General features: G+C 44.8%; 1 protein-coding gene across 14 annotated transcripts in view; it reads left to right on the top strand.

Moving 5' to 3' along the window:
• The first annotated feature begins 806 nt into the window (after positions 1–806).
• Positions 807–25,611, top strand: part of KLC1 (kinesin light chain 1) — a 66,427-nt gene continuing 41,622 nt past the window's right edge. For all 14 annotated transcript variants that reach the window (XR_009699453.1, XR_009699454.1, XM_061181329.1 and 11 more), the window contains exons 1-2: positions 807–1,055; positions 25,055–25,316. Coding sequence is in view for 12 of the 14 variants with exons in the window: in XM_061181329.1 (XP_061037312.1) it covers positions 25,056–25,316 (261 nt within the window). In the remaining 2 variants the exon portion in view is untranslated. The remainder of the gene's footprint in view (positions 1,056–25,054; positions 25,317–25,611) is intronic.

The raw sequence follows: 25,611 nt of genomic DNA on the forward strand, positions 1-25,611 counted from the left end.
AGCCCCGATGCAGCAGGATGGGGCCCAGGAGCATTCTCTGACCTGGAAGTACTGCCCTTTGGGTTAGGCTGGAGGTCGTGGCACTGCGCCCAGGGGTGTGCCCTGGTGATGGCTGCCTGTGGGTGGGGGGGCGACAGCACCTCTGCTCTTGTCAGGCAGTAGAAGTTAAGCATCCCACCCCGCTTATGAGCCTGAGGTGCGGTTCCTGCGAGGCCTTTGTGGCTGAGGGGAGGGCTTGGAAAGTGCCCTTGGACTCTGATCCTTGAAGATCCCATGGCCCAGGGGCGAGGGAACGAGATAGGCAAGGCGTGGGGACTGGGGGGTCAGGGTCTCGACCGAAGACTCCAGATTGTCCTGGAAAAAGGCCTCCTGGCTTAGGCTAGCGCCTCAGGACCCTTTCCTTTGGAGGGGCTGGTGAAAGCCCCCCCTAGTGGGTTCTGGAAAGATTTAAACGAGCACATAAATACTATGTGAATAAATATTATTCCTGATACATGAGAGCACGAGACGGCCGCGCCTGGGAGGGAAGGGCCCGGACGCGGTGCTAACCGGCAGCGCTGGGCCAGCGCCCTCCTCAGGCCTCCTTCTGGCCCTGCCCGCGCGGGGCCGCCCACGGAGGGCCCCCCTGCCCCGCGCCCCCAGTGTGGCCCGCGGCAGCCAGCCTGGGACCGCGTCTGAGTCCAGGCGGCCCGCTCCGCCGGGCCCCTGGTTCCCGGGACGCGCCGCCCCCAGGCGGTGGGGCAGGGTGACGTCACGGTGGCGCGCGGCATTGTGGGGCGGGAACGCCGAGCCGGGGGAGGGACGCAGAGACGCCATTTTCGGCGGCGGGAGCAGCGGAGCTGGCGGGGCGGCGGCTGTGAGGAGGAGCCGCGGGGCACAGCGCGCGTGGGCGGCCGAGGATGCTGCGGGGCGGCCGCGCCGGCGCCCCTCGCTTGTGACCGCGGCGCCGCACCTGAGGCGGCCGAGGCGACAGCCCCGGCGGTCCCGCTCGGCGCACGCGCCCGCGGCCTCCCGGTGCTGACAGCGCGAGCGCGCGGCCCCGCGGGAGCAGCACGGTGAGTCGGCGGCGGGCCCGGGTCCTCCGGCCGCACCCGTGTCCCTTCCCGCCCCCGGCCCCTCCCGGCCCCTCTCCGGCCCCTCTCCGGCCCTCGGGCTTCCAGCAGGTCCGTCCCCTTTCTCCCCCGGTCCCGGCCGCCGCCCAGGACCCCGGCCCATTCCCGTCACGGCCCCTTCAGGTTCGGGTCCCCTCAGCGTGCCCATCTGGCTCCGGCCCCTCCCGGCCCCCCGCCCGGCCCCGCGTCGCAGGCTTGGCGCTGCTGCGGGCGGGGGCGGCCGCCCTGGGAACAGCTGTGGCCCCGGGAGCCGCGCGGCGGGGGACGGGAGGGAGGACGCCGCGCGCGGGGAGGGGGCGGCCGGCCCGGCTCGCTTTGTCCGAGTCCTTCCCCTTCCTTCCGGCCCCCGCCCTTTCCCGCGGCACCGCCCAGGGCGGGCGCGCCTGTCACGCTCGCGGGCGGTCGGCGGGTCGGAAGCGTGCGGGCTCCTTCCCGAGAGTCCGGCTGGACCACGCCTGCCCCGCGGCCCCTTTCTTCTAGCGGCGAGACCCGAAGCGCCTCATCCCCAGTGTTCGCTTAGGCTGGAGTTGCTCCCACTAAACTTGTAGCATTCCGGTCCTGGAATACCTACTCGGTTGTCAAATTTGATGCACTTCTTTCCTTAAAAATTTAAAGTAAGACATTAAAAAAGTGAATGCCTGGTGAATTGGATGGTTTTATAACTTAAGGTTTGTAGATCCAGGCAATTTGGTGTTAGAGATTTTGTACTGTTGCTGCTTTTTACTGTTTTGTTAAACAGCACATTCAGAGTTTACATATTAAGCGTTTGTTAAGGAGAACTTGAAAAAATGATGTTCTTTAGAAGTGTGAGAGCAGAAAATTTGTGATACACCATTTAAACTGCTGTGTGAAGGGGCAGTTGGTTCTTTGAGCCTTTGCATTAGTTAAATGTAAAGGCTTTTTTTGTAGAGCACGACTAAGCCATTGATCAGAATCATTAGCTCAGAATACATTGTAATAGTTCAGTGAATAGTTCCATTAGAAATTGGAACAACCTCCTTAAATCTCATATTCTTATTTAGGATGACCCTCTTTTAGGGACTGGCAACAAGTCTTAGTTAAGGTGGGAAATTTGATTCATTGTTCTGTTTCCTAAGTACCTCTAAGAGTACAGTGATATTAAATACTAAAAATTTCAGATTGTGTGGGATTATATGTGGCGCGGGAGGACCCTCTCTTAAGAGCCAGTTTCTCCAAGTCATCTAAGAATGCAGCCTCATGTTGCAGTGGAGCCTGGCAGCCCTGTTGTCACTGAGGGACGTGGAGGACCTAGGGTGGTAACCTCATGGCAGCCTTGCAGGTTCACCTAGCTTGGCAGTGTCTTCTAACAGTACTGTGGACAGTACATAATAAAGGAAGAAAGACATGCATGGGAATCGCCAGCAAGGAGGAGGGAGGAAATGCCACTGGGGAGAGGCACATAGTATCCTAAATATTGCATAGTAAGTAAAAACTCAGCTGCAGTTACTTAAATTATATATTCTTTTAAAAAATTATACCTTCTTAAGCATGTTTCATAATGTTGAAAAATAGATAAGTCAATGTGTAGCTTTCCATGTAGGGCTATAAACTATTTCAAAATATAATTGTACAAAAAGAAAACTAGAAGTGGAAAAGTCAGAATTTAAATAAAGTGTAGGATTCGTATAACTTGGAAACCTAAGTGAAATATGATAATAAACCAGAACTTTATTAACAAAGAAGTGATCAGTACAAAAGTACTGATCAAAAAGCACAGGGAAGTTTTAAGTGTCAGTTTCGTGGTATAGGATAAAAATGATTAGCCTATTAAGATGTGAAAGCAAGGTCTTAAATGTTTGTTGAGAACCAGCTGAATGGCAGGTGCTGTGCTGAGTAGTCGGGGATACGGGGACAGTCGCTGTCCTGGAGGAGCTCACAGTCTGGTACCACAGATTAGATGGAATGCTGTGCCGAGTGCTCTGAGGAGGTGATTCCGGCTGGGAGACTTGAAGAAAAGTGGGGTGGGACTGGGAGTGGTGGTGCTGCAGATTGGGAATGGGTGAGAATGGAAGGATGAGATCAGGAAAGGCGATGTACAGTGTGTCTAGGGAGGACAGGGAATTCCGGAGGACGGAGCTTCTGGGTTAGGGCAGGGCAGTAGGAACAGAGGAACAGATGAATTAGAGAGGGATTGATGGGTGCCAAGCACCCAAGTCAGGGTGGTCCTGACTTGGGACCGAGTGGAGTGGGGGAAGGGTGGGGCTGTAGGCAGAAGGAGACTATAGGCAGTTTTCAAACCCGAGCCAGCTGCTAAAACCTAAGTGGGATCATGTCACTCCTGTGCTGAAGTTCTTGCCAGTGTCCTGTAAGCACCCCACTCCATCTTTTCCCCTTGTCTTCCTACTCTTGCCCTCATTCAAGTACGCCCCGTCGCATTCCGAGTCTGCTCTTCTGGATATCAGTGTGTCCTCACTTCCCCACACACTCCTTACTACTTCTCACTATCTGTACAGTATTATATTTTCTTTTTTTTTTTTTTTGGCTACATTTCGAGGATTGTGGGATTTTAGTTCCCCGACCAGGGATTGAACCCAGGCCCTCGGCAGTGAGAGCTCGGAGTCCTAACCACTGGACTGCCAGGGAATTCCCTACTTAATTATTTTCTTATATAGTTTATTTGTCTCCTCCACTTACATTCAGTCTCCACGAGGGCAGGGTGGGGATTTTTATCTGGTGTATTCAGTGTCAGTGCTTGGCACATAATGTGAAGGAATGCATCTAGAGTCACTTTCTTGTCTCTAACTTGGGTGACTCACTGGCAGGTGACACCCACCACGATGGGGAAGATGGGAGGAGGAGATGGCGAGTTTGGGTTTGGGTAGGTTAAATCCACGATGCTCGTGGGGCGGCCAAGTGAATTAGTGGTCAGTTGGAGATTCAGGTCTGGAGCTCAAGACAAGATTTAGGCTGGAGATAAAGATTTGAGAGCTTCTGACACTTGGTAGAGATTGCGGAGTGGCCCTAAGGGTAGGAAAGCCCTGGGACACAGGGAAGAGGAGGAGGGCAGTATCAAATGGGCTAAGAGGTAAGGAAAGATTTGGACAGAAAAGTCTATTGGATTTGGTTCTGGAGGGCTATTTGTGACCTTTTAAACTTTTCCTGAGAATATTGCTTTCCAAGACTGGAGGGCTAATTCAGAGATGACCTGCATTTTTTTCTCCCAAAGTATCCTTGTGTCATTCTGCCCTGTAGCCTGCTGGTTAACATACTCTTAGATCAAAAATGAATTATGTTTTTATTTTTAACTAATTTTTGGAGGCAGATGAAAGCAATTTCAGTCTATGCTTTTAAATATGCCTGGTATGTCATTGATACTTAATAAAGCAGATATAAGTGAATATCACTAGAACAAACAATTTAAGCTAAGTGCATGTGTAAAGTAGAAATTATTTCCTTGGTTCTAAAATATCCCAGTTACCTCAACTTTTTTTTCTTTTTTTTTTTTAAGGTTTTTTGTTTTTTTTTTTGATGTGGACCATTTTTAAAGTCTTTACTGAGTTTGTTACAATATTGCTTCTGTTTTTTATGTTTTGGTTTTTTGGCCACGAGGCATGTGGGATCTTAGCTCCCTGACCAGGGATCGAACACGCACCCCCTGCATTGGAAGGCGAAGTCTTAACCACTGGACCGCCAGGGAAATACCTAACTCAACTCAAACCTTAGATTGTTCCCTGAGTTCGATGGCATAATGTGGAAATTTATGCTCCAGCCTCTTTGAAGTTATTATACTACTACTGATAAAACTGTTAATAGTGAATTTAGCACTGTACCAGGTAAAATTGGTACAGCAATCACCTCTATCCTGCTGTTGAGGAAATTGAGGATTAGAGAGGGCAAGTTATGTAAACCAGAGGTATACAGCTGTGAAGCCAGCCTTCTATTTCAAGGCTTTTTGCTTGTACACTTAAAGCTTTGAACCACCTTGCTATCATGAATCACAGTAATGCTAAGCTCAGTCTTCCAGTTGCCTTCACCTGGGACGCCCTTGCCCCATTTCTTCCGTTTCATAAAGCCCAGGTGATGCAGGGTGGTCATGGTCACTCCTTGGGGTTGCTGTCTAAAGTATAGTGTTTCGGGTCACCATGTTGGTATTGTAGTACTTGTGTCCTTCAGAGAAGCTGGCGCAGGCTCCGTGGTCAGTAAAAGCTGACTGAATCTTCATTCTTATGGTGAATATGGTGGTGTGTTTTCTCTTAAATTCACTTATTCTGTCTGTTTAAAAATTATTTGTATTATTGACCAAACGGGGAAAATATGTTAATTTCTGTTCTTTTTAGATTGTGGTTTAAAAACCCCCCAAATTTACTATCTTAACCATTTTTAAGAGTGTAGTTCGGTAGTCTTAAATATATTTACATTGTTGTGCAGTAGATCTCTAGAACTTTTTCATCTTCCAGAACTAAAACTCTGTATCCATTAAATAACAACTCCCTATTTCCCCCCATCCCCTAAGCCCCTGGCAACCACCATTCTACTTCCTGTTTCTATAGCTTTAACTACTTTAGATACCTCATATAACTGGAGTCATACAGTATTTGTCTTTTTGTGACTGGCTAATTTTACTTAGCATAATGTCCTCAAGATTCATCCATAATTTCTATTTTTTTAACTAAAACATCATTAAGTTCTAAAGCTTTTTTTGTGTGACGTTTATGTTAGTTTTCTATTTACCATATAACAAATTACTGCAAATTTAGTGGTTTAGAACAGTAACGTTTGTTATCTCACAGTTTCCGTGGGTGAGGGGTCCAGGCATGGCTTGGCTGGATCCTCTGCTCAGGGCTCACGTGGCTACAGTCGTGTGTTGGGCTGTTGTTCTCTTCCAGAGCTCAGGGTGCTCTTGCAAGCTCTTGTGGTTGTGGCAGAATTCAGTTCTTTTGGTTGTAGGACTGATGTCCTGGTTTTCTTCCTGGCTGGCTGTCAGCTGAGGGCTGCCTCCCGTAGCTCCTAGAGGTGGCCTGCACTCCCCTACCAGCAATACTGACTTACTTCCATAACCATAGGTTAGTTCTATCTATTCTAGAATTTCATGCAAATGAGATTAAACAATATATGTATTTTTGCATCCATCCTCTGTAACTCAGTGTAACCGTTTAAAATTCAACACCTGCGGGACTTCCCTGGTGGCGCGGTGGTTAAGAATCTGCCTGCCAATGCAGGGGACACGGGTTCGATCCCTGGTCCGGGAAGATCCCACATGCCCGCGGAGCAATTAAGCCCGTGTGCCACAGCTACTGAGCCTGTGCTCTAGAGCCCACGAGCCACAACTACTGAGCCCGCATGCCACAACTACTGAAGCCTGCATGCCTAGAGCCCGTGTTCCACAACAGGAGAAGCCACTGCAATGAGAAGCCCGTGCACCGCAACGAAGAGTAGCCCCCGCTCACTGCAACTAGAGAAAGCCTGCGTGCAGCAACGAAGACCCAACGCAGCCAAAAATAATAAATAAATAAAATAAATTTTAAAAAAATTCACATACAATAGCATGTGTCAGTGATTTGTTCCTTTCTATTCCTGAGTATTGTTCTCTTGTATGGATCTACCACAGTCTAGCCATTCTCCTTTTGTTGCGCATCTGGGGTGGGGAGCACTCATTCTTCTACAGGACTGTGTGGACATACATCTTCTTTTTTTTTTTGGCCTCACCCCGAGGCATGCAGGATCTTAGTTCCCCAACCAGGGATAGAACCTGTGCCCCCTGTGCCTCCCCTGCAGTAGAGCATGGGGTCATAAACACTGGACCGCCAGGGAAGTCCCACATTTTCATTTCTTTTGCATAAATACCTAGGAGTGGAATTGTTCATAGGTTAGATGTAGGATTAACTTTTAAAGACACTGCCAGTTTTCTAAAGTGGTTGTGCATTTTACACTCCCACCAGCAGTGTGTGAGTGTTCCAGTTGCTCCATGTCCTCTCCAGCTTTTGGTGTTGTCTGCTTCATCTTAGCGACTGCAAGGCCGTAGCATCTTGTGATGGGTTTAGTGAGCGTTTCCCTGATGACTAATGATGATGAGCACTTATTCACATAATTATTGGCCTTTTGTATACCTGCTGTTGTGAAGTGTCTGTTAAAGTCTTTTGCCCATTAAAATAATTGTGTTGACTTTTTGTTATTGATTGTAGGAGTTCTTTATGTATTTGGGTACATGTCTTTTGCCATATGTTGGAAATATTTTTTCCGAATCTGGGGCTTAACTGTTCTTTGGCTGTGCGTTTTAATAATTAGTAGTTTTACTAATTATTATTATTATTTACACCAGATCTTCATTGCGGTGTTGAGGGATCTTTAGTTGTGGCATGTGGGATCTAGTTCCCTGACCAAGGATTGAACCCGGGCCCACTGCATTGGGAGCACAGAGTCTTAGCCACTGGACCACCAGGGAAGTCCCCCTCTCTGTTTTTAAATTATTAAAAATGCGTGCTCATTAAGGAAAACTCATGATACAGAAAGATGTAAAGGTGTGAGTTGCTTCTTTCTCTTTTCCCATTTCCTTTCTCCTGAGAGAACTCATTTAAAAATTTTTTTTAATTTCCTTTCTTTAGGAAAGAAAATTATTTCATGTATGTGTTATTGATTAGCATTTAAATACATGAACTTAGTCCTATGGTATTATGTTAATCTGCTGACATTTTTCATTTTGAAATAAAAATGGTTTTTTTTTAAACCACAGAATGAGTACTCTATATTCTTTTGCCCCGGTCACCCATAACACCCTCTTACGTATTCTCTTAGTCGCGTCTGATGAAGCTGCTTTTCCTTTTCGCTTGCTCAACCAAGGACTTGTAATAGAGACATCTGCATCGTTTGGGCTCAGTCATCCTTGTCTTAGGAAAACGCACGTTCTCCCATATTTTCATGTAGTACCCTTCCCTGTAGCTTCTCATACTTAAAATTTGTATGTGGAGAGATGGACCTGTGGTCCCACAGCAGATTAAAAGACCTCAGTGCACTCCTGGCCCTGGCCTGGAGCGCTGCTCGCGGAGAGGTAGGCACTTCACCAGCTGGTGGGGGACCTGGCCTTCTTGTAAAGTTCTTTCCACAGGTGGTGTGGTTAGGTTATCATAGAGTTAGAGGATCTCTGTATGCAGAGGTGGCCCAGTGCAAAACAGAAGCACACTCAGCCTCAACTTCCTGAGCAGGGCTGTGGGGAAAAGTACCCAGAGTTCTGACTGCCTTTGTTTCTAGTTCTGCAAGGGCATCTACAGTAGACTCACCCAAGAGGCAAATACAAGCTTCTGTTTTATCCAGTGGTTTATAGTTTTAGGATGGAAACAAATTCAGAATAGATACTGTAATTATGGAGTCTTTAATTTTAAAACATTTCACTTTATACATTTTTCTGATTTTTAGGCCAGCAGGATTTGTTCATTCAAGTTCATTCTTGTGACCCAAGTTTAGAAGAGGAAATAAAAGGATTAGATAAAGTTAGATCAGAGGAGATACCATGGTTCTAGCAGAAAATGATGCAGTTAGTAGTTTCCATTGGCAGGCTCTGGAGTTGTATCTCTCAGTTGTCTCTGTCAGTTCATAGCCCAGAGATGAAATTTCTGGTCAGGAGGTACCTGATAGAGCACATCCTCCCTCGAGTAGATTATAGTGATTCTCAGTGGGTAAGGGCAGGCCACGTAGAGCTGGATAAAATATATTTATTATTATAATACGATATTATATTTAGAAAACAAACTATTGTAATACAAACCACGAAGGGGTGTGACATTTGCATTCTTATCCAAAATGTCATGGTTTGAACAAGATTGAGACCCTGCAGGAGACCTTTTTGGATTTTGCTCAAATATGAACCTTAACTTTGTTATATAAACTGGGGGAGTGACACACCTCCCTGCATACCCTCTCCTGCCCCCACCAAAACAAAAATGAACCATCCCCTGGAAATTCTCGAATTGTATTTCCCTTTGACTCTACACTGTATAATTTTTGTTCTGAAATTTCAGAACCAAAAAGTATGTATATTTTTACTTCTAATATTACCATTGATTACCTTTTTAGTTGCAATAGGTAACGTGTATTTAGACATTTTTAAATACCTTGAGAAGGGCTTGAGATTTTTGTTTATTAAAAGGGGAGCATAGGATAAAAAGATTGAGAAATGAAGCTTTCTGTGACTCTTTGACAAAGCTAAAATAGATTAGGTCCCAAAGTGGGGTTTTGTGTTTTTCTTTGTTTTCTTTGATCTGTATCATTTAATTTAAAAAAATTCTGGTTGTATTTTACTGAGATATGATTCATGTATGAAAAAATTCACAGGGTTTTGCAACCATCTGATTCCAGAACATTTTCATCACTCCAAAAAGAAATCCTGTACCTATTAGCTGTTACTCCCCATACTCCTATCCCTTTGGCAACTACTAATCTACTTTCCGTCTCCATGGACACTTCATATAAATGGAATTATGCAACACGTGGTCTTTTGTGTCTGGCTTCCTTCAGTTCGCACACGGTTAGCTATGTTGTAGCATGTATCAGTATCTCGTTCCTTTTTATTGCCAAATAATATTCCACTGTCTGGATATACCCCATTTTGTTTATCCATTCATTAGTTGATGGACATTTGGGTTATTCCCACATTTTTAGTATTATGATTAATGCCAAAATATTTGTGTACAAGTTTTACATTTGTCCAGCATTTTATTTTTTGGACCATTCATGTGTAAGGTTTTACATAAACATGTTTTCAATTTTCTTGGGTATATACCCAGGAGTGGAATTGATGGCTCATTCATTTAATTTTTTAAGTTTTGACACTTGTGTCATTTTACCCACAACACACTGTAATCTTGGGTTCCAGGATACTGAATGTCTTAGTCCATTCAGGCTGCTGTAACAAAATACCATAAACTGGGTGGCTTATAAACAACAGAAATTTACTTCTCATAGTTCTGAAGGCTGGGAAGTCCAAGGTCATGGTGACAGGAGATTCAGTGTCTGGTGAGAGCCTGCTTTTGTTTCATAGATGGTGTCTCCCTGTGTCCTCACTGGGGAAAGGGGTGAGGGAGGTCTCTGGGGTCTTTTTTATAAGAGCACTAATCCCATTCATGAGGACTCCACCCTCATGACCTTCCCAGAAGCCCTACCTCCAGATACCATCACCTTAGGGGCTAGGTTTCAACATATGAATTTGGGGGGATACAGACATTCAGATCATAGCACTGAATATTTCCCTGAATACAACTTGGGTTGTTTTCTACAGACTCATTAGAGACTCTCTACCTGCTTCTCCTCACTCCTGCCCTCTACATCAGGACCTTCCCCGTGCCTGGTGCTCATCAGGGCTTGTGTGGAGAGATGGGCCGTGGGTCTGGCTGGCTGCCAGAGTTTCCCATTGGATCAGCTCAGACATCTCTTGGAAAAACATCTCAAATGTGATTTTCTGCTACCAATCTTTGCTAGGTAAAGACCTCCGTGTTCTTCCCTCCATCTTATTTTTCTGTGCCACACTCTGCTGTGTTTATAGAAACTTCATTTCGCACTCAAGAACTGTCAGAATAACTCACATTTCTTTCTTGGCTGTTATTCACTCTGCATACAGATCTGCTACTTTTTTCCCCCACGTTTCTTTTTTTTATTTATTTTTTTGATTGTTGGCTGTGTTGGGTCTTCGTTGTTACGCACGGGCTTTCCCTAGCTGTGGTGAGCGGGGGCTACTCTTCGTTGTGGTGTGCGGGCTTCTCGTTGTGGTGGCTTCTCTTGTTGCGGAGCACAGGCTCTAGGCGCGTGGGCTCAGTAGTTGTGTCACGCGGGCCCTAGAGCGTGCTGGCTTCAGTAGCTGCAGTTCTTGGGCTCAGTAGTTGTGGTCTGCGAGCTTAGTAGTTGTGGCGCATGGGCTTAGTTGCTCCACGGCATGTGGGATCTTCCCGGACCAGGGCTCGAACACTGGCAGGCAGACTCTCAACCACTGTGCCACCAGGGAAGCCCGGTTTATGGGTTTTGGGAGGGAGACCCCTGAGCCCAGTTTTGGACTAATGGCTGATTCTAGGGCTGGGCTAGGGAGAATACAAGATGGGCCTGGAATATCTTGTACTGCCAGAAAGTGCTCGAAAAATAAAAGGATGGGCATGTCAGTGGGGCACAAAAGAAATGGAAAGAGCTCCCATGGCCAGAGCTGGAACAGTTTGAGCAACGGAATAACTAGCGTGTCTATTTGTTGTGCGCCTGCCAGGGCTGTGCTGGCTGATGCCGTCAGCGGAGCCGCCTGGAGGCGCACTCAGCAGCAGGGGTGGAGGGAGGCTGAGGGCTGACAAACTGGGATGGCTGACGTTAGAAATCAGCGTGACCTCTGCCTTAACCCTCTCAGCTCTCTACTGTGATGGGCTGCAAAATAGTGTTTCCTCAGAAAGGTAGTTTCTAGATCAAACTTTAGTAGGAGGTTTTTTTTTTGGCAGTGTCCTGCGGCTTGTGGAATCTCAGTTCCCCGACCAGGGATTGAACCCGGGCCACGAGAGTGAAAGCCCAGAATCCTAACCACTAGGTCACCAGGGAACTCCCTAGCAGTTTCTTATTTTAAACACACCTTTTTTAAAAAATAAATTTATTTATATTTATTTATTTATTTTTGGCTGCGTTGGGTCTTCGTTGCTGCGCGCGGGCTTTCTCTAATTGCGGTGGCTTCTCTTGTTGCGGAGCACAGGCTCTAGGCGCGTAGGCTTCAGTAGTTGTGGCACACAGGCTCAGTAGTTGTGGCTCGCGGGCTCTAGAGCTCAGGCTCAGTAGTTGTGGTGCATGGGCTTAGTTGCTCCACAACATGTGGGATCTTCCCGGACCAGGGCTTGAACCCGTGTCCCCTGCACTGGCAGGCGGATTCCCAACCACTGTGCCACCAGGGAAGTCCTCTTATTTTAAATAAACTCTTATCAGTCTTTTCTTTTAGTTCTCTGCCATTTTATTCATAGAACGCTCTTTACCTTCACCTGTATGCATATAGACCTTTGCCTAAATTTTATTTTAGTTTCTCATGGGTTTTTTAACCTTTAATTCTTTATGCAATATGGAATTTATTTTAGTGTATAGTGAGGGTAGGAATGCATCTCACCCCCCCCCCCCCAAATAGCCAGTTGTCTTAGCGCTGTTTTTTATATAACCCACCTTTGGTTATAATGGCTTAGCTTAGAAATAAGAGAGCTATGGAGCAGTATAAATATATGTGCCATTGTGTGCTTCCCTCTGAAGAAGCAGCGTGCACAGTTGAATCCATGTGATGGTGACTTGGATGGGAGATGAAGAAACTGTCACGATTGAGGCGTGCCAGAGGAGTAGTGTGAGGTGTGAGCCGGGGAGATGGAAGATTTGGAGAGTCCTATGCCTGTCACACAGTATTTGAAACGTTATCTTGTGGATGAGATAGTAAATGTATTTTGTGTTTATTTTAGAGGGAAGAAGTTGGCTCAGTGGGTAGAAGTGACAAGGAGGGAGATATCAACTCAGCAAAAGGAATAACTTTCTAACTAAATACTGGAACAACCTAACAAGGAACTGACTATCTTGCAGAGTACTGAGTTAGTTATAGGAAGTGTGTCTGCAGACCTTGAGCAGTCATTTTAGGGAAGTTCCCGATTCCTTAGCTCCTGGGTGGGAGATTGCATTGATTACTGAGTGGTTCCTATGTGTCTGTCAGCCGCTGTGCTTAGTGCCCCATCTACACTCGCCCATGTTCATAAAAGCCTGGAGAGGGAGGTCTGCTAACCACTGAGACCCCAGGATGTTTGGGGACTTTGCCCATGCTGCGGTGATGGCTGGTGGCAGAGCCAGGCTCCGTCCTGTCCACAGCACCTGTCATCTCATTTCTCAGGAGAGCTATGTGCCCCCCAAAAGCATTTGGGTTCTCATTTTCTTTTAAGAGTAAGTTTAAAAAAAAAACTGCCTTGACAGATACATGAGAAATACATCTACACGTGGAACTGCTCCTACAGAACACCCACTGAACGCTGGCAGAAGACGTCAGACCTCCCAAAAGGCAAGAAAATCCCCACGTACTTGGGTAGGGCAAAAGAAAAAAGAAATAACAGAGACAAAAGAATAGGGACGGGACCTGCACCAGTGGGAGGGAGCTGTGAAGGAGGAAAGGTTTCCACACACTAGGAAGCCCCTTCGTGGGCAGAGACTGCGGGTAGCAGAGGGGGGAAGCTTCGGAGCCACGGAGGAGAGCGCAGCCACATTGGTGCGGAGGGCAAAGCGGAGATTCCCGCACAGAGGAGCGGTGCCGACCAGCACTCACCAGCCCGAGAGGCTTGTCTGCTCAGCCGCCGGGGCGGGCGGGGCCTGGGAGCTGGGGCTCGGGCTTCGGTGCTAGCCGGGAGGGAGTCCGGGAAAAAGACTGCAGCTGCCAAAGAGGCAAGAGAATTTTTCTTGCCTCTTTGTTTCGCGGCGCGCAAGGAGAGGTGATTCAGAGCGCCGCCTAAACGAGCTCCAGAGACGGGCGCGAGCCGCGGCTATCAGCGCGGATCCCACAGCAACAGGGACGCAGAGGGAAAAACGGAGAGATTCCCGCACAGAGGCTCGGCGCCGAGCAGCACTCACCAGCCCGAGAGGCTTGTCTGCTCACCCGCCGGGGCGGGCGGGGGCTGGGAGCTGAGGCGCGGGCTTCGGTCGGATCCCAGGGAGAGGACTGGGGTTGGCGGCGTGAACACAGCCTGAAGGGTCTAGCGCACCACAACTAGCCGGGAGGGTGCACGAGAAAAAGTCTGCAGCTGCCGAAGAGGCAGGAGACTTTTTCTTGCCTCTTTGTTTCGCGGCGTGCAAGGAGAGGGGATTCAGAGCGCCACTTAAACGAACTCCAGAGACGGGCGCGAGCCGCGGCTATCAGCGCGGACCCCAGAGACGGGCCTGAGACGCTGAGGCTGCTGCTGCCGCCACCAAACAGCCTGTGGGCGAGCACAGGTCATTCTCCACACCGCCCCTCCCGGGAGCCTGTGCAGCCCGCCACGGCCAGGCTCCCGTAATCCGGGGACAACTTCCCCGGGAGAGCGCACTGCGCGCCTCAGGCTGCTGCAACGTCACGCCGGCTTCTGCCGCCGCAGGCTCGCCCCGCCTCCTCCGTACCGCTCCCTCCCCCCGGCCTGACTGAGCCAGAGCCCCCGAATCAGCTGCTCCTTTAACCCCGTTCTGTCTGGGCGGGGAACAGACGCCCTCAGGGGACCTACATGCAGAGGCGGGTCCAAATCCAAAGCTGAACCCCGGGAGCTGTACGAACAAAGAAGAGAAAAGGAAATCTCTCCCAGCAGCCTCAGAAGCAGCGGATTAAAGCTCCACAAACAACTTGATGTGCCTGCATCTGTTGAATACCTGAATAGACAACGAATCATCCCAAATTTAGGAGATGGACTTTGGGAGCAGGATATATTAACTTTTCCCCTTTTCCTTTTTTTTGTGAGTGTAGATGTGTATGCTTCTGGGTGAGATTTTGTCTGTATAGCTTTGCTCTCACCGTTAGTCCTAGGGTTAGGTCCGTCCGTTTTTTTTTTTTTTTTTTTTTTTTTTGGCTTAAAAATTTTTTTTTCCCTAATAAATGTTTTCTTAATAATTTTTTCCTTATTTTCTATTTTTAAAAAAAAATTTTTTAATAAGTTTTTACATATTTTTTATTTTAAAAAATTAAAAAATTTTTTTTCTTAATAAATTTTTTCTAAATAATTTTTTTCTTATTTTTAGTATAAAAAATTAATAAATCTATTTTTAAAAATTAAAAAAAATTTTTTTTCTTAATAAATTTACTCTTAATAATTTTTTTCTTATTTTTTATTATAATTGCTTTATTTTATTTTATCCTCTTTTTTTCTTTCTTTCCATTTTTTCTCCCTTTTATTCTGAGCCGTGTGGATGAAAGGCTCTTGGTGCTCCAGCCAGGCATCAGGGCTGTGCCTCTGAAGTGGGAGAGCCAACTTCAGGACACTGGTCCACAAGAGACCTCCCAGCTCCACGTAATACCAAACGGCGAAAATCTCTCACAGATCTCCATCTCAACATCAAGACCCAGCTTCACTCAACGACCAGCAAGCTACAGTGCTGGACACCCTATGCCAAACAACTAGCAAGAGAGGAACACAGCCCCATCCATTAACAGAGAGGCTGCCTAAAATCATAATAAGGCCACAGACACCCCAAAACACACCACCAGACGTGGACGAACCCACCAGAAAGACAACATCCAGCCTCATCCACCAGAACACAGGCACTAGTTCCCTCCACCAGGAAACCTACACAACCCACTGAACCAACCTTAGCCACTGGGGACAGATACCAAAAACAACGGGAACTACGAACCTGCAGCCTGTGAAAAGGAGACCCCAAACACAGTAAGATAAGCAAAATGAGAAGACAGAAAAACACACAGCAGATGAAGGAGCAGGGTCAAAACACACCAGACCTAACAAATGAAGAGGAAATAGGTAGTCTACCTGAAAAAGAATTCAGAATAATGATAGTAAGGATGATCCAAAGTCTTGGAAATAGAATAGACAAAATGCAAGAAACATTTAACAAGGACGTAGAAGAACTAAAGAGGAACCAAGAAACGATGACAAGCACAATAAATGAAATTAAAAATACTCTAGATGGGATCAATAGCAGAATAACTGAGGCAGAAGAACGGATAAGTGACCTGGAAGATAAAATGGTGGAAATAACTACTGCAGAGCAGAATAAAGAAAAAAGAATGAAAAGAACTGAGGACAGTCTCAGAGACCTCTGGGACAACATTAAACGCACCAACATTCGAATTATAGGGCTCCCAGAAGAAGAAGAGAAAAAGAAAGGGACTGAGAAAATATTTGAAGAGATTATAGTTGAAAACTTCCCTAATATGGGAAAGGAAATAGTTAATCAAGTCCTGGAAGCACAGAGAGTCCCATACAGGATAAATCCAAGGAGAAACACACCAAGACACATATTAATCAAACTATCAAAAATTAAATATAAAGAAAACATATTAAAAGCAGCAAGGGAAAAACAACAGATAACACACAAGGGCATCCCCATAAGGTTAACAGCTGATCTTTCAGCAGAAACGCTGCAAGCCAGAAGGGAGTGGCAGGATATACTTAAAGTGATGAAGGAGAAAAACCTACAACCAAGATTACTCTACCCAGCAAGGATCTCATTCAGATTTGATGGAGAAATTAAAACCTTTACAGACAAGCAAAAGCTGAGAGAGTTCAGCACCACCAAACCAGCTTTACAACAAATGCTAAAGGAACTTCTCTAGGCAAGAAACACAAGAGAAGGAAAACACCTACAATAACAAACCCAAAACATTTAAGAAAATGGGAATAGGAACATACATATCGATAATTACCTTAAATGTAAATGGATTAAATGCTCCCACCAAAAGACACAGACTGGCTGAATGGATACAAAAACAAGACCCATATACATGCTGTCTACAAGAGACCCACTTCAGACCTAGAGACACATACAGACTGAAAGTGAGGGGATGGAAAAAGATATTCCATGCAAATGGAAATCAAAAGAAAGCTGGAGTAGCAATTCTCATATCAGACAAAATAGACTTTAAAATAAAGACAATTACAAGAGACAAAGACGGACACTATATAATGATCAAGGGATCGATCCAGGAGGAAGGTATAACAATTGTAAATATTTATGCACCCAACATAGGAGCACCTCAATACATAAGGCAAATACTAACAGCCATAAAAGGGGAAATCGACAGTAACACAATCATAGTAGGGGACTTTAACACCCCACTTTCACCAATGGACAGATCATCCAAAATGAAAATAAATAAGGAAACACAAGCTTTAAATGATACATTAAACAAGATGGACTTAATTGATATTTATAGGACATTCCACCCAAAAACAACAGAATACACATTTTTCTCAAGTGCTCATGGAACATTCTCCAGGATAGATCATATCTTGGGTCACAAATCAAGCCTTGGTAAATTTTAAAAAATTGAAATCGTATCAAGTATCTTTTCCGACCACAACGCTATGAGACTAGATATCAATTACAGGAAAAGATCTGTAAAAAATACAAACACATGGAGGCTACACAATACACTACTTAATAACGAAGTGATCACTGAAGAAATCAAAGGGGAAATCAAAAAATACCTAGAAACAAATGACAATGGAGACACGACGATCCAAAACCTATGGGATGCAGCAAAAGCAGTTCTAAGAGGGAAGTTTATAGCAATACAAGCCTACATCAAGAAACAGGAAACATCTCGAATAAACAACCTAACCTTGCACCTAAAGCAATTAGAGAAAGAAGAACAAAAAAACCCCAAAGCTAGCAGAAGGAAAGAAATCATAAAGATCAGATCAGAAATAAATGAAAAAGAAATGAAGGAAACAATAGCAAAAATCAATGAAACTAAAAGCTGGTTCTTTGAGAAGATAAACAAAATTGATAAACCATTAGCCAGACTCATCAAGAGAAAAAAGGAGAAGACTCAAATTAATAGAATTAGAAATGAAAAAGGAGAAGTAACCACTGACACTGCAGAAATACAAACGATCATAAGAGATTACTACAAGCAACTCTATGCTAATAAAATGGACAACCTGGAAGAAATGGACAGATTCTTAGAAATGCACAACCTGCCGAGACTGAACCAGGAAGAAATAGAAAATATGAACAGACCAATCACAAGCACTGAAATTGAAACTGTGATTAAAAATCTTCCAACACACAAAAGCCCAGGACCAGATGGCTTCACAGGCGAATTCTATCAAACATTTAGAGAAGAGCTAACACCTATCCTTCTCAAACTCTTCCAAAATATTGCAGAGGGAGGAACACTCCCCAACTCATTCTACGAGGCCACCATCACCCTGATACCAAAACCAGGCAAAGATGTCACAAAGAAAGAAAACTACAGGCCAATATCACTGATGAACATAGATGCAAAAATCCTCAACAAAATACTAGCAAACAGAATCCAACAGCACATTAAAAGGATCATACACCATGATCAAGTGGGGTTTATTCCAGGAATGCAAGGATTCTTCAATATATGCAAATCAATCAACGTGATACATCATATTAACAAATTGAAGGAGAAAAACCATATGATCATCTCAATAGATGCAGAGAAAGCTTTCGACAAAATTCAACACCCATTTATGATAAAAGTCCTGCAGAAAGTAGGCATAGAGGGAACTTTCCTCAACATAATAAAGGCCGTATATGACAAACCCACAGCCAACATTGTCCTCAGTGGTGAAAAACTGAAACCATTTCCACTAAGATCAGGAACAAGACAAGGTTGCCCACTCTCACCACTATTATTCAACATAGTTTTGGAAGTGTTAGCCACAGCAATCAGAGACGAAAAAGAAATAAAAGGAATCCAAATCGGAAAAGAAGAAGTAAAGCTGTCACTGTTTGCAGATGACATGATACTATACATAGAGAATCCAAAAGATGCTACCAGAAAACTACTAGAGCTAATCAATGAATTTGGTAAAGTAGCAGGATACAAAATTAATGCACAGAAATCTCTTGCATTCCTGTATACTAATGATGAAAAATCTGAAAGTGAAATTAAGAAAACACTCCCGTTTACCATTGCAACAAAAAGAATAAAATACCTAGGAATAAACCTACCTAAGGAGACAAAAGACCTGTATGCAGAAAATTATAGGACACTGATGAAAGAAATTAAAGATGATACAAATAGATGGAGAGATATACCATGTTCTTGGATTGGAAGAATCAACATTGTGAAAATGACTCTGCTACCCAAAGCAATCTACAGATTTAATGCAATCCCTATCAAACTACCACTGGCATTTTTCACAGAACTAGAACAAAAAATTTCACAATTTGTATGGAAACACAAAAGACCCCGAATAGCCAAAGCAATCTTGAGAACGAAAAATGGAGCTGGAGGAATCAGGCTCCCTGACTTCAGACTATATTACAAAGCTACAGTAATCAAGACAGTTTGGTACTGGCACAAAAACAGAAATATAGATCAATGGAACAGGATAGAAAGCCCAGAGATAAGCCCACGCACATATGGTCACCTTATCTTTGATAAAGGAGGCAAGCATATACAGTGGAGAAAAGACAGCCTCTTCAATAAGTGGTGCTGGGAAAATAGGACAGGTACATGTAAAAGTATGAAATTAGAACACTCCCTAACACCATACACAAAAATAAACTCAAAATGGATTAAAGACCTAAGTGTAAGGCCAGACACTATCAAACTCTTAGAGGAAAACATAGGCAGAACACTGTATGACATAAGTCACAGCAAGATCCTTTTTGACCCAGGTCCTAGAGAAATGGAAATAAAAACACAAATAAACAAATGGGACCTAATGAAACTGAAAAGCTTTTGCACAGCAAAGGAAACCATAAACAAGACCAAAAGACAACCCTCAGAATGGGAGAAAATATTTGCAAATGAAGCAACGGACAAAGGATTAATCTCCAAGATTTACAAGCAGCTCATGCAGCTCAATAACAAAAAAACAAACAACCCAATCCAAAAATGGGCAGAAGACCTAAATAGACATTTCTCCAAAGAAGAGATACAGATTGCCAACAGACACATGAAAGAATGCTCAACATCATTAATCATTAGAGAAATGCAAATCAAAACTACAATGAGGTATCATCTCACACCGGTCAGAATGGCCATCATCAAAAAATCTAGAAACAATAAATGCTGGAGAGGGTGTGGAGAAAAGGGAACCCTCTTGCACTGTTGGTGGGAATGTAAATTGATACAGCCACTATGGAGAACAGTATGGAGGTTCCTTAAAAAACTAAAAATAGAACTACCATACGACCCAGCAATCCCACTACTGGGCATATACCCTGAGAAAACCATAATTCAGAAAGAGTCATGTACCAAAATATTCATTGCAGCTCTGTTTACAATAGCCAGGACATGGAAGCAACCTAGGTGTCCATCATCGGATGAATGGATAAAGAAGATGTGGCACATATATACAATGGAATATTACTCAGCCATAAAAAGAAATGAAATGGAGGTGTTTGTAATGAGGTGGATGGAGTTAGAGTCTGTCATACAGAGTGAAGTAAGTCAGAAAGAGAAAAACAAATACAGTATGCTAACACATATATATGGAATCTAAGGGAAAAAAAAAAAAAAAAAAGAGGTCATGAAGAACCTAGTGGCAAGATGGGAATAAAGACACAGACCTACTAGAGAATGGACTTGAGGATATGGGGAGGGGGAGGGGTGAGATGTGACAGGGTGAGAGAGTGTCATGGACATATATACACTACCAAATGTAAAATAGATAACTAGTGGGAAGCAGCCGCATAGCACAGGGAGATCAGCTCGGTGCTTTGTGACCACCTAGAGGGGTGGGATAGGGAGGGGGGGAGGGAGGGAGATGCAAGAGGGAAGAGATATGGCAACATATGTATATGTGTAACTGATTCACTTTGTTGTAAAGCAGAAGCTAGCACACCATTGTAAAGCAATTATACTTCAATAAAGTTGTTTAAAAAAAAAAAAAACTGCCTTAAGCGACTCTTTTTTTGGTGTGTGTGTGTGTGTGTGTGTGTGTGTGTGTGTGTGTATGTGTGTATACACATGCGTCCAGATAACATTTGTATTCATTACTCTTGTGTATGGTTAAAGCCATTACAAGAGTGTGTGAGCATGCAGTGCCCTGGGGCCAGTTTTGTTACATATTCCTTAAGGAATTAAAATTGGGTTTCTCTAAATGTATTTACTTAATTGAGGCATTCCCTCAATTAAAGTGGTAAGTCTTTCTCATTTTGTTTTCTTTTTTACCTACCTAAGTCCTGCCTTTTGTGGTTTTTGTACTTTTGTATAAACACTGTCCCCCTTTCTCTTTTACGTCAGCAAAAGTGCCCTCTCTTCCCTTTTCAACCACTGCTGTAACCTGTAGAGGTGTGACACTGACCATCTTTATGGCTGGACAGAATTTAACCTGCAGAGCTATGACTTACTGCTCATTCATGCCCCAAGAGCCTTGGTTTTCCGGAGGTGATTTGAGCAGTGAAGTTGCGCCATTTATTACTAGGTCTAGAGACTCTCCTCTGCGTCCCTTTGGGTTTAACATTGCTGGGAAAGACTGAGAAGTTGCTGGCGAGGTGTTTGGCTTTCTGAGCATAGGCATCGAACCTTGGGCCAGCAGAGGGGCTGGGAAGTAAGTGCTGTGGGTCTTGATGGATGGCTCCGTGGCATGGTCACTGATGCCCTCCTCACTCTCCTGACTGCTGCCGTGGCCCCCTCGCCCTGGCTCTTGCCTTCAGAACGCAGGTGTGCTGTGGCCTCACTCCTGTGCGTCTCAAGTGTTATCACCGTGAGCGTGCCTAGCTCATAGCGACCTGCAGCCCGGTGCAGCTGCTCGCAGGCAGCAGGAGCGTGCACGTCTCTGCCTCGCCCGTTGCCAGCAGTGCCCCGCACTTCGTCTAGAGGAGATGTGCTCATTTGCTAAGAACAGCTCTCCTGGGGGTGGCGGTCGGGGGTCGTTTCTTTTGAGTAGCTGGCCTCCCCTCTCCAGTGGAAGTGCTGCTGCCCCCTCACCCCCCATGCTCCCCCCGTAAGTCCTGTCACCTGTAAAGTGTCTTTAGCTCTGGGTGGACGTGTTCATTTACTTGTCTTTTCTTTACCTGCATGTCCCTGAGGGTGAGGCCCTTGTCACCCTGTATAAGCCAGGGCCTCGCTCAGAGTATGTTGTAGTAAAACACTTTTATGGTCTAGGTTGGGGAAGAAGAGAATAAACGTTGCATCGTTAGGAAATAATACATAAATGTGTCGCTGCCAAAAGTGGAGAAGGAGTTCTTCATTTTTGGTTTTTTTTCTTTCTCTAGGGACACCAGTTCTGGGAAGTGAACCTTAGGCAGTGCTCAGATCCACACCTTAATCTAGTGGTATTGAGTCCTGTTCATTGGAAGCTGGTTCTAAAATGTTTCCTTCATTCATTCAGCAAACATATATTTAGCGTTTACTGTGTGACAGGCTGGGAATATAGTGCTGAACAAGACAAATGAGGTACCTGCTCTCCTGGAGTTTGCAGTGCAGTTGGAGAGCTATGAGATAAATAAGTATGTAACAAATCTAATAATATTACACTGTCAGGTAGAGGAGTCACCTCTGTTCTTTGGTTGTTTTGTGGGCTCTTTGTGTTATGGAGGTAGATTTCTGAATAGTCCTACAGACAGCTTCTGAACTTCCAAAGTTTAGTCTTTGTGTTATGCAAAAAAATCAGTTTTCCAGTATGAAACTGGGGGTACAAGGACAGATGTGACCCTGTTATCAGCTACTTGCAGCCTTCACTCCCAAATCCTAGAATGTGTGGTCTGTATTCACTGCTTCAACACTGCTCCCCCAGAGTTCCCTGGTGGTCTAGTGGTTAGGATTCGGCGCTTTCACTGCCGTGGCCCAGGTTCAACCCCTGGTCGGGGAACTAAGATCCCACAAGCCACGCAGCGTGGCCCAAAAAAAAAAAAACAAAAAAAGAAAAACCAACCACTGCTTCCCTTCCCCCAGCATCTATTAGTCCATCCATTCACCAGATGGTCTGTGAGGGCCAGGAACTGTCCTACGTAGTGTGCATTCACTGGGGGTATAAGGTAAAGTCTTGCCTTTTAAAAAGAACTCACATTTAAGGGAATATAAGATAATATGTGAAAACAAAGATTTTGGGTAGTCATAAGTGCTCTGAAGGAAATCACTCTCAGGTGATTTAATATGACATCCGTCCCTATCACTCTCCTGAACAGGCTTTCTTAATGATCACTGTTTGTGGCCTTAAAAAAAAAAAATTATGGGATTTAAAAACAGTCATGAAACTAGAGAGGATAGTAAAAAGAACTATTGCTTCGTATTCGCCATCATCACCATTTTGCTGACATTGTTTTATGTGCCCCTTTCTCCTTTCCTTTACCTTCTCACTGTAGTATTTTAAAACCAGTCCCAGACACCATATGATTTCATGCTGGTGGCCTCTTGGCTAGTCTGACCCAGTAGGCATGCTCAGCCCTCATCCTCCTGGAGTCTTTTTTTTTTTTTAATATGTTTTTTAAAATTAATTAATCTATGGCTGCCTTGGGTCTTCGTTGCTGCGTGCGGGCTTTCTCTAGTTGCAGCGAGCGGGGGCTACTCTTCGTTGCGGTGCGGGGGCTTCGCATTGCGGTGGCTTCTCTTGTTGTGGAGCATGGGCTCTAGGTGCGTGGGCTTCAGTAGTTGTGGCACACGGGCTCAGTAGTTGTGCACAGGCTTAGTTGCTCTGCGGCATGTGGGATCTTCCCGGACCAGGGCTCAAACCTGTGTCCCCTGCATTGGCAGGCGGATTCTTAACCACTGCGCCACTAGGGAAGCCCCCTCCTGGAGTCTTTACAGCACTGGTCATCCTGCTGTGTCACTCTTGTGTCACCAGGCTTCAGTCAGGTGTGGTTCTCTTGCTGCTCTGATTGTTCCCGTGCTCCTTTGCTGGTTTCTCTTTCTCCAACTGTGACCCTTTCTCAAGGCTTTGTCTGGTAAATATGTGACCGAGAATTTACTGTCCCTTCTGCATTTCATTAAGGAAAAAAAGCTTGTAAACATTCAGAGAAGATTTTGTTCACGGAGGCTATGTGTTTTATTTATTTTAAAATTTTACTTTTATTTATTTCATTTTTGGCTGCATTGCGTCTTTGTTGCTGCATGCGGGCTTTTCTCTGGTTGTGGCGAGCGGGGTCTACTCTTCGTTGCAGTGCGTGGGCTTCTCATTGCGGTGGCTTCTCTTGTTGCGGAGCACGAGCTCTAGGTGCACGGGCTTCAGTAGCTGTGGCACATGGGCTAAGTTGTTCGGCGGCATGTGGAATCTTCCCGGACCAGGGCTCGAACCCGTGTCCCCTGAATTAGCAGGCGGATTCCTAACCATTGTGCCACCAGGGAAGCCCTGCTGTGTGTTTTAGAAATGCCATTTGGGGCTTCCCTGGTGGCGCAGTGGTTGAGAATCTGCCTGCCAATGCAGGGGACACGGGTTCGAGCCCTGGTCTGGGAAGATCCCACATGCCGCAGAGCAACTGGGCCCGTGAGCCACAATTACTGAGCCTGTGCGTCTGGAGCCTGTGCTCCGCAACAAGAGAGGCCATGATAGTGAGAGGCCCGCGCACCGTGATGAAGAGTGGCCCCCACTTGCCGCAACTAGAGAAAGCCCTGGCACAGAAATGAAGACCCAACACAGCCAAAAATAAATAAATAAATAAATAAATAAATAAAACCACAACCTTATTTAAAAAAAAAAAAAAAAAAGAAATGCCATTTGGATGTTTTGCTGCTTTTCATCTTTGGCATTAATTTCAGTTACTGTCATTTCTTCCGTAAAAAAAAAATTCAGGACTTCCCTGGTGGCGCAGTGGTTGAGAATCTGCCTGCCAATGCAGGGGACATGGGTTCGAGCCCTGGTCTGGGAAGATCCCACATGCCGCGGAGCAACTAAGCCCGTGAGCCACAATTACTGAGCCTGCGCGTCTGGAGCCTGTGCTCCGCAACAAGAGAGGCCGCGATAATGAGAGGCCCGCGCACCACGATGAAGAGTGGCCCCCGCTCGCCGCAACTGGAGAAAGCCCTCGCACAGAAACGAAGACCCAACACAGCCATAAAATAAACAAATAAATAAATAAATAAAATTAAAAAAAACAAAAACAAAAAACACGGTCTCTACCTTCCTGTTCCTTACAGTCCAGCAGGAGAGACTTTTATTTAAAAAAAAAAAAAAAAATTCAGACATAAGCCAGAAAAGTAATTTGGTCTGCAAAGGAAAAACAGAAACAGTACAGAATGTAGTACTTCCAGGTAATAAATCACAATACACATATTTATTATTCACCTATAAAAATGTTAATTCAGAAGTCTTCACACATGTATTTCATCAAAGGTGTAACATAAATTAAGCCTCTAATGAGATGTCTATCTTTTTTTTCTTTTTCCATCCTAGAATGTATGACAACATGTCCACAATGGTGTACATAAAGGAAGACAAGTTGGAGAAGCTTACGCAGGATGAAATTATTTCTAAGACAAAGCAAGTAATTCAGGGCCTGGAGGCTCTGAAGAATGAGCACAATTCCATTTTACAAAGTTTACTGGAGACACTGAAGTGTTTGAAGAAAGATGACGAAAGTAATCTGGTGGAAGAGAAATCAAACATGATCCGAAAGTCACTGGAAATGTTGGAGCTTGGCCTGAGTGAGGCACAGGTATAAGTCTCAGATATGAACATGAACTTGCCAGTCTGGAAAAGTGGAGACTTTGTTTGACATATGAGGTTTAACTAAACTAGAGGGCAGATACTTATAGAATAATAGAAATCAGCTTATATGTGGGTTATGTATGTTATACAAATGATGATTTGGGCATGTCTAAATTTTAAAAGTAGAGCGAAAATAGAGGTAACTCTGTGTCAGTTAGGATTTGATTTGGCTGCATATATCAAAAAACAAAAACAGTGGCTTAAATATCATAGTCATATGTAAAACACATATTGAGGTGGGC

Source organism: Eubalaena glacialis, chromosome 2, assembly GCF_028564815.1.
Source record: "Eubalaena glacialis isolate mEubGla1 chromosome 2, mEubGla1.1.hap2.+ XY, whole genome shotgun sequence".
NCBI classification, from domain to species: domain Eukaryota; kingdom Metazoa; phylum Chordata; class Mammalia; order Artiodactyla; family Balaenidae; genus Eubalaena; species Eubalaena glacialis.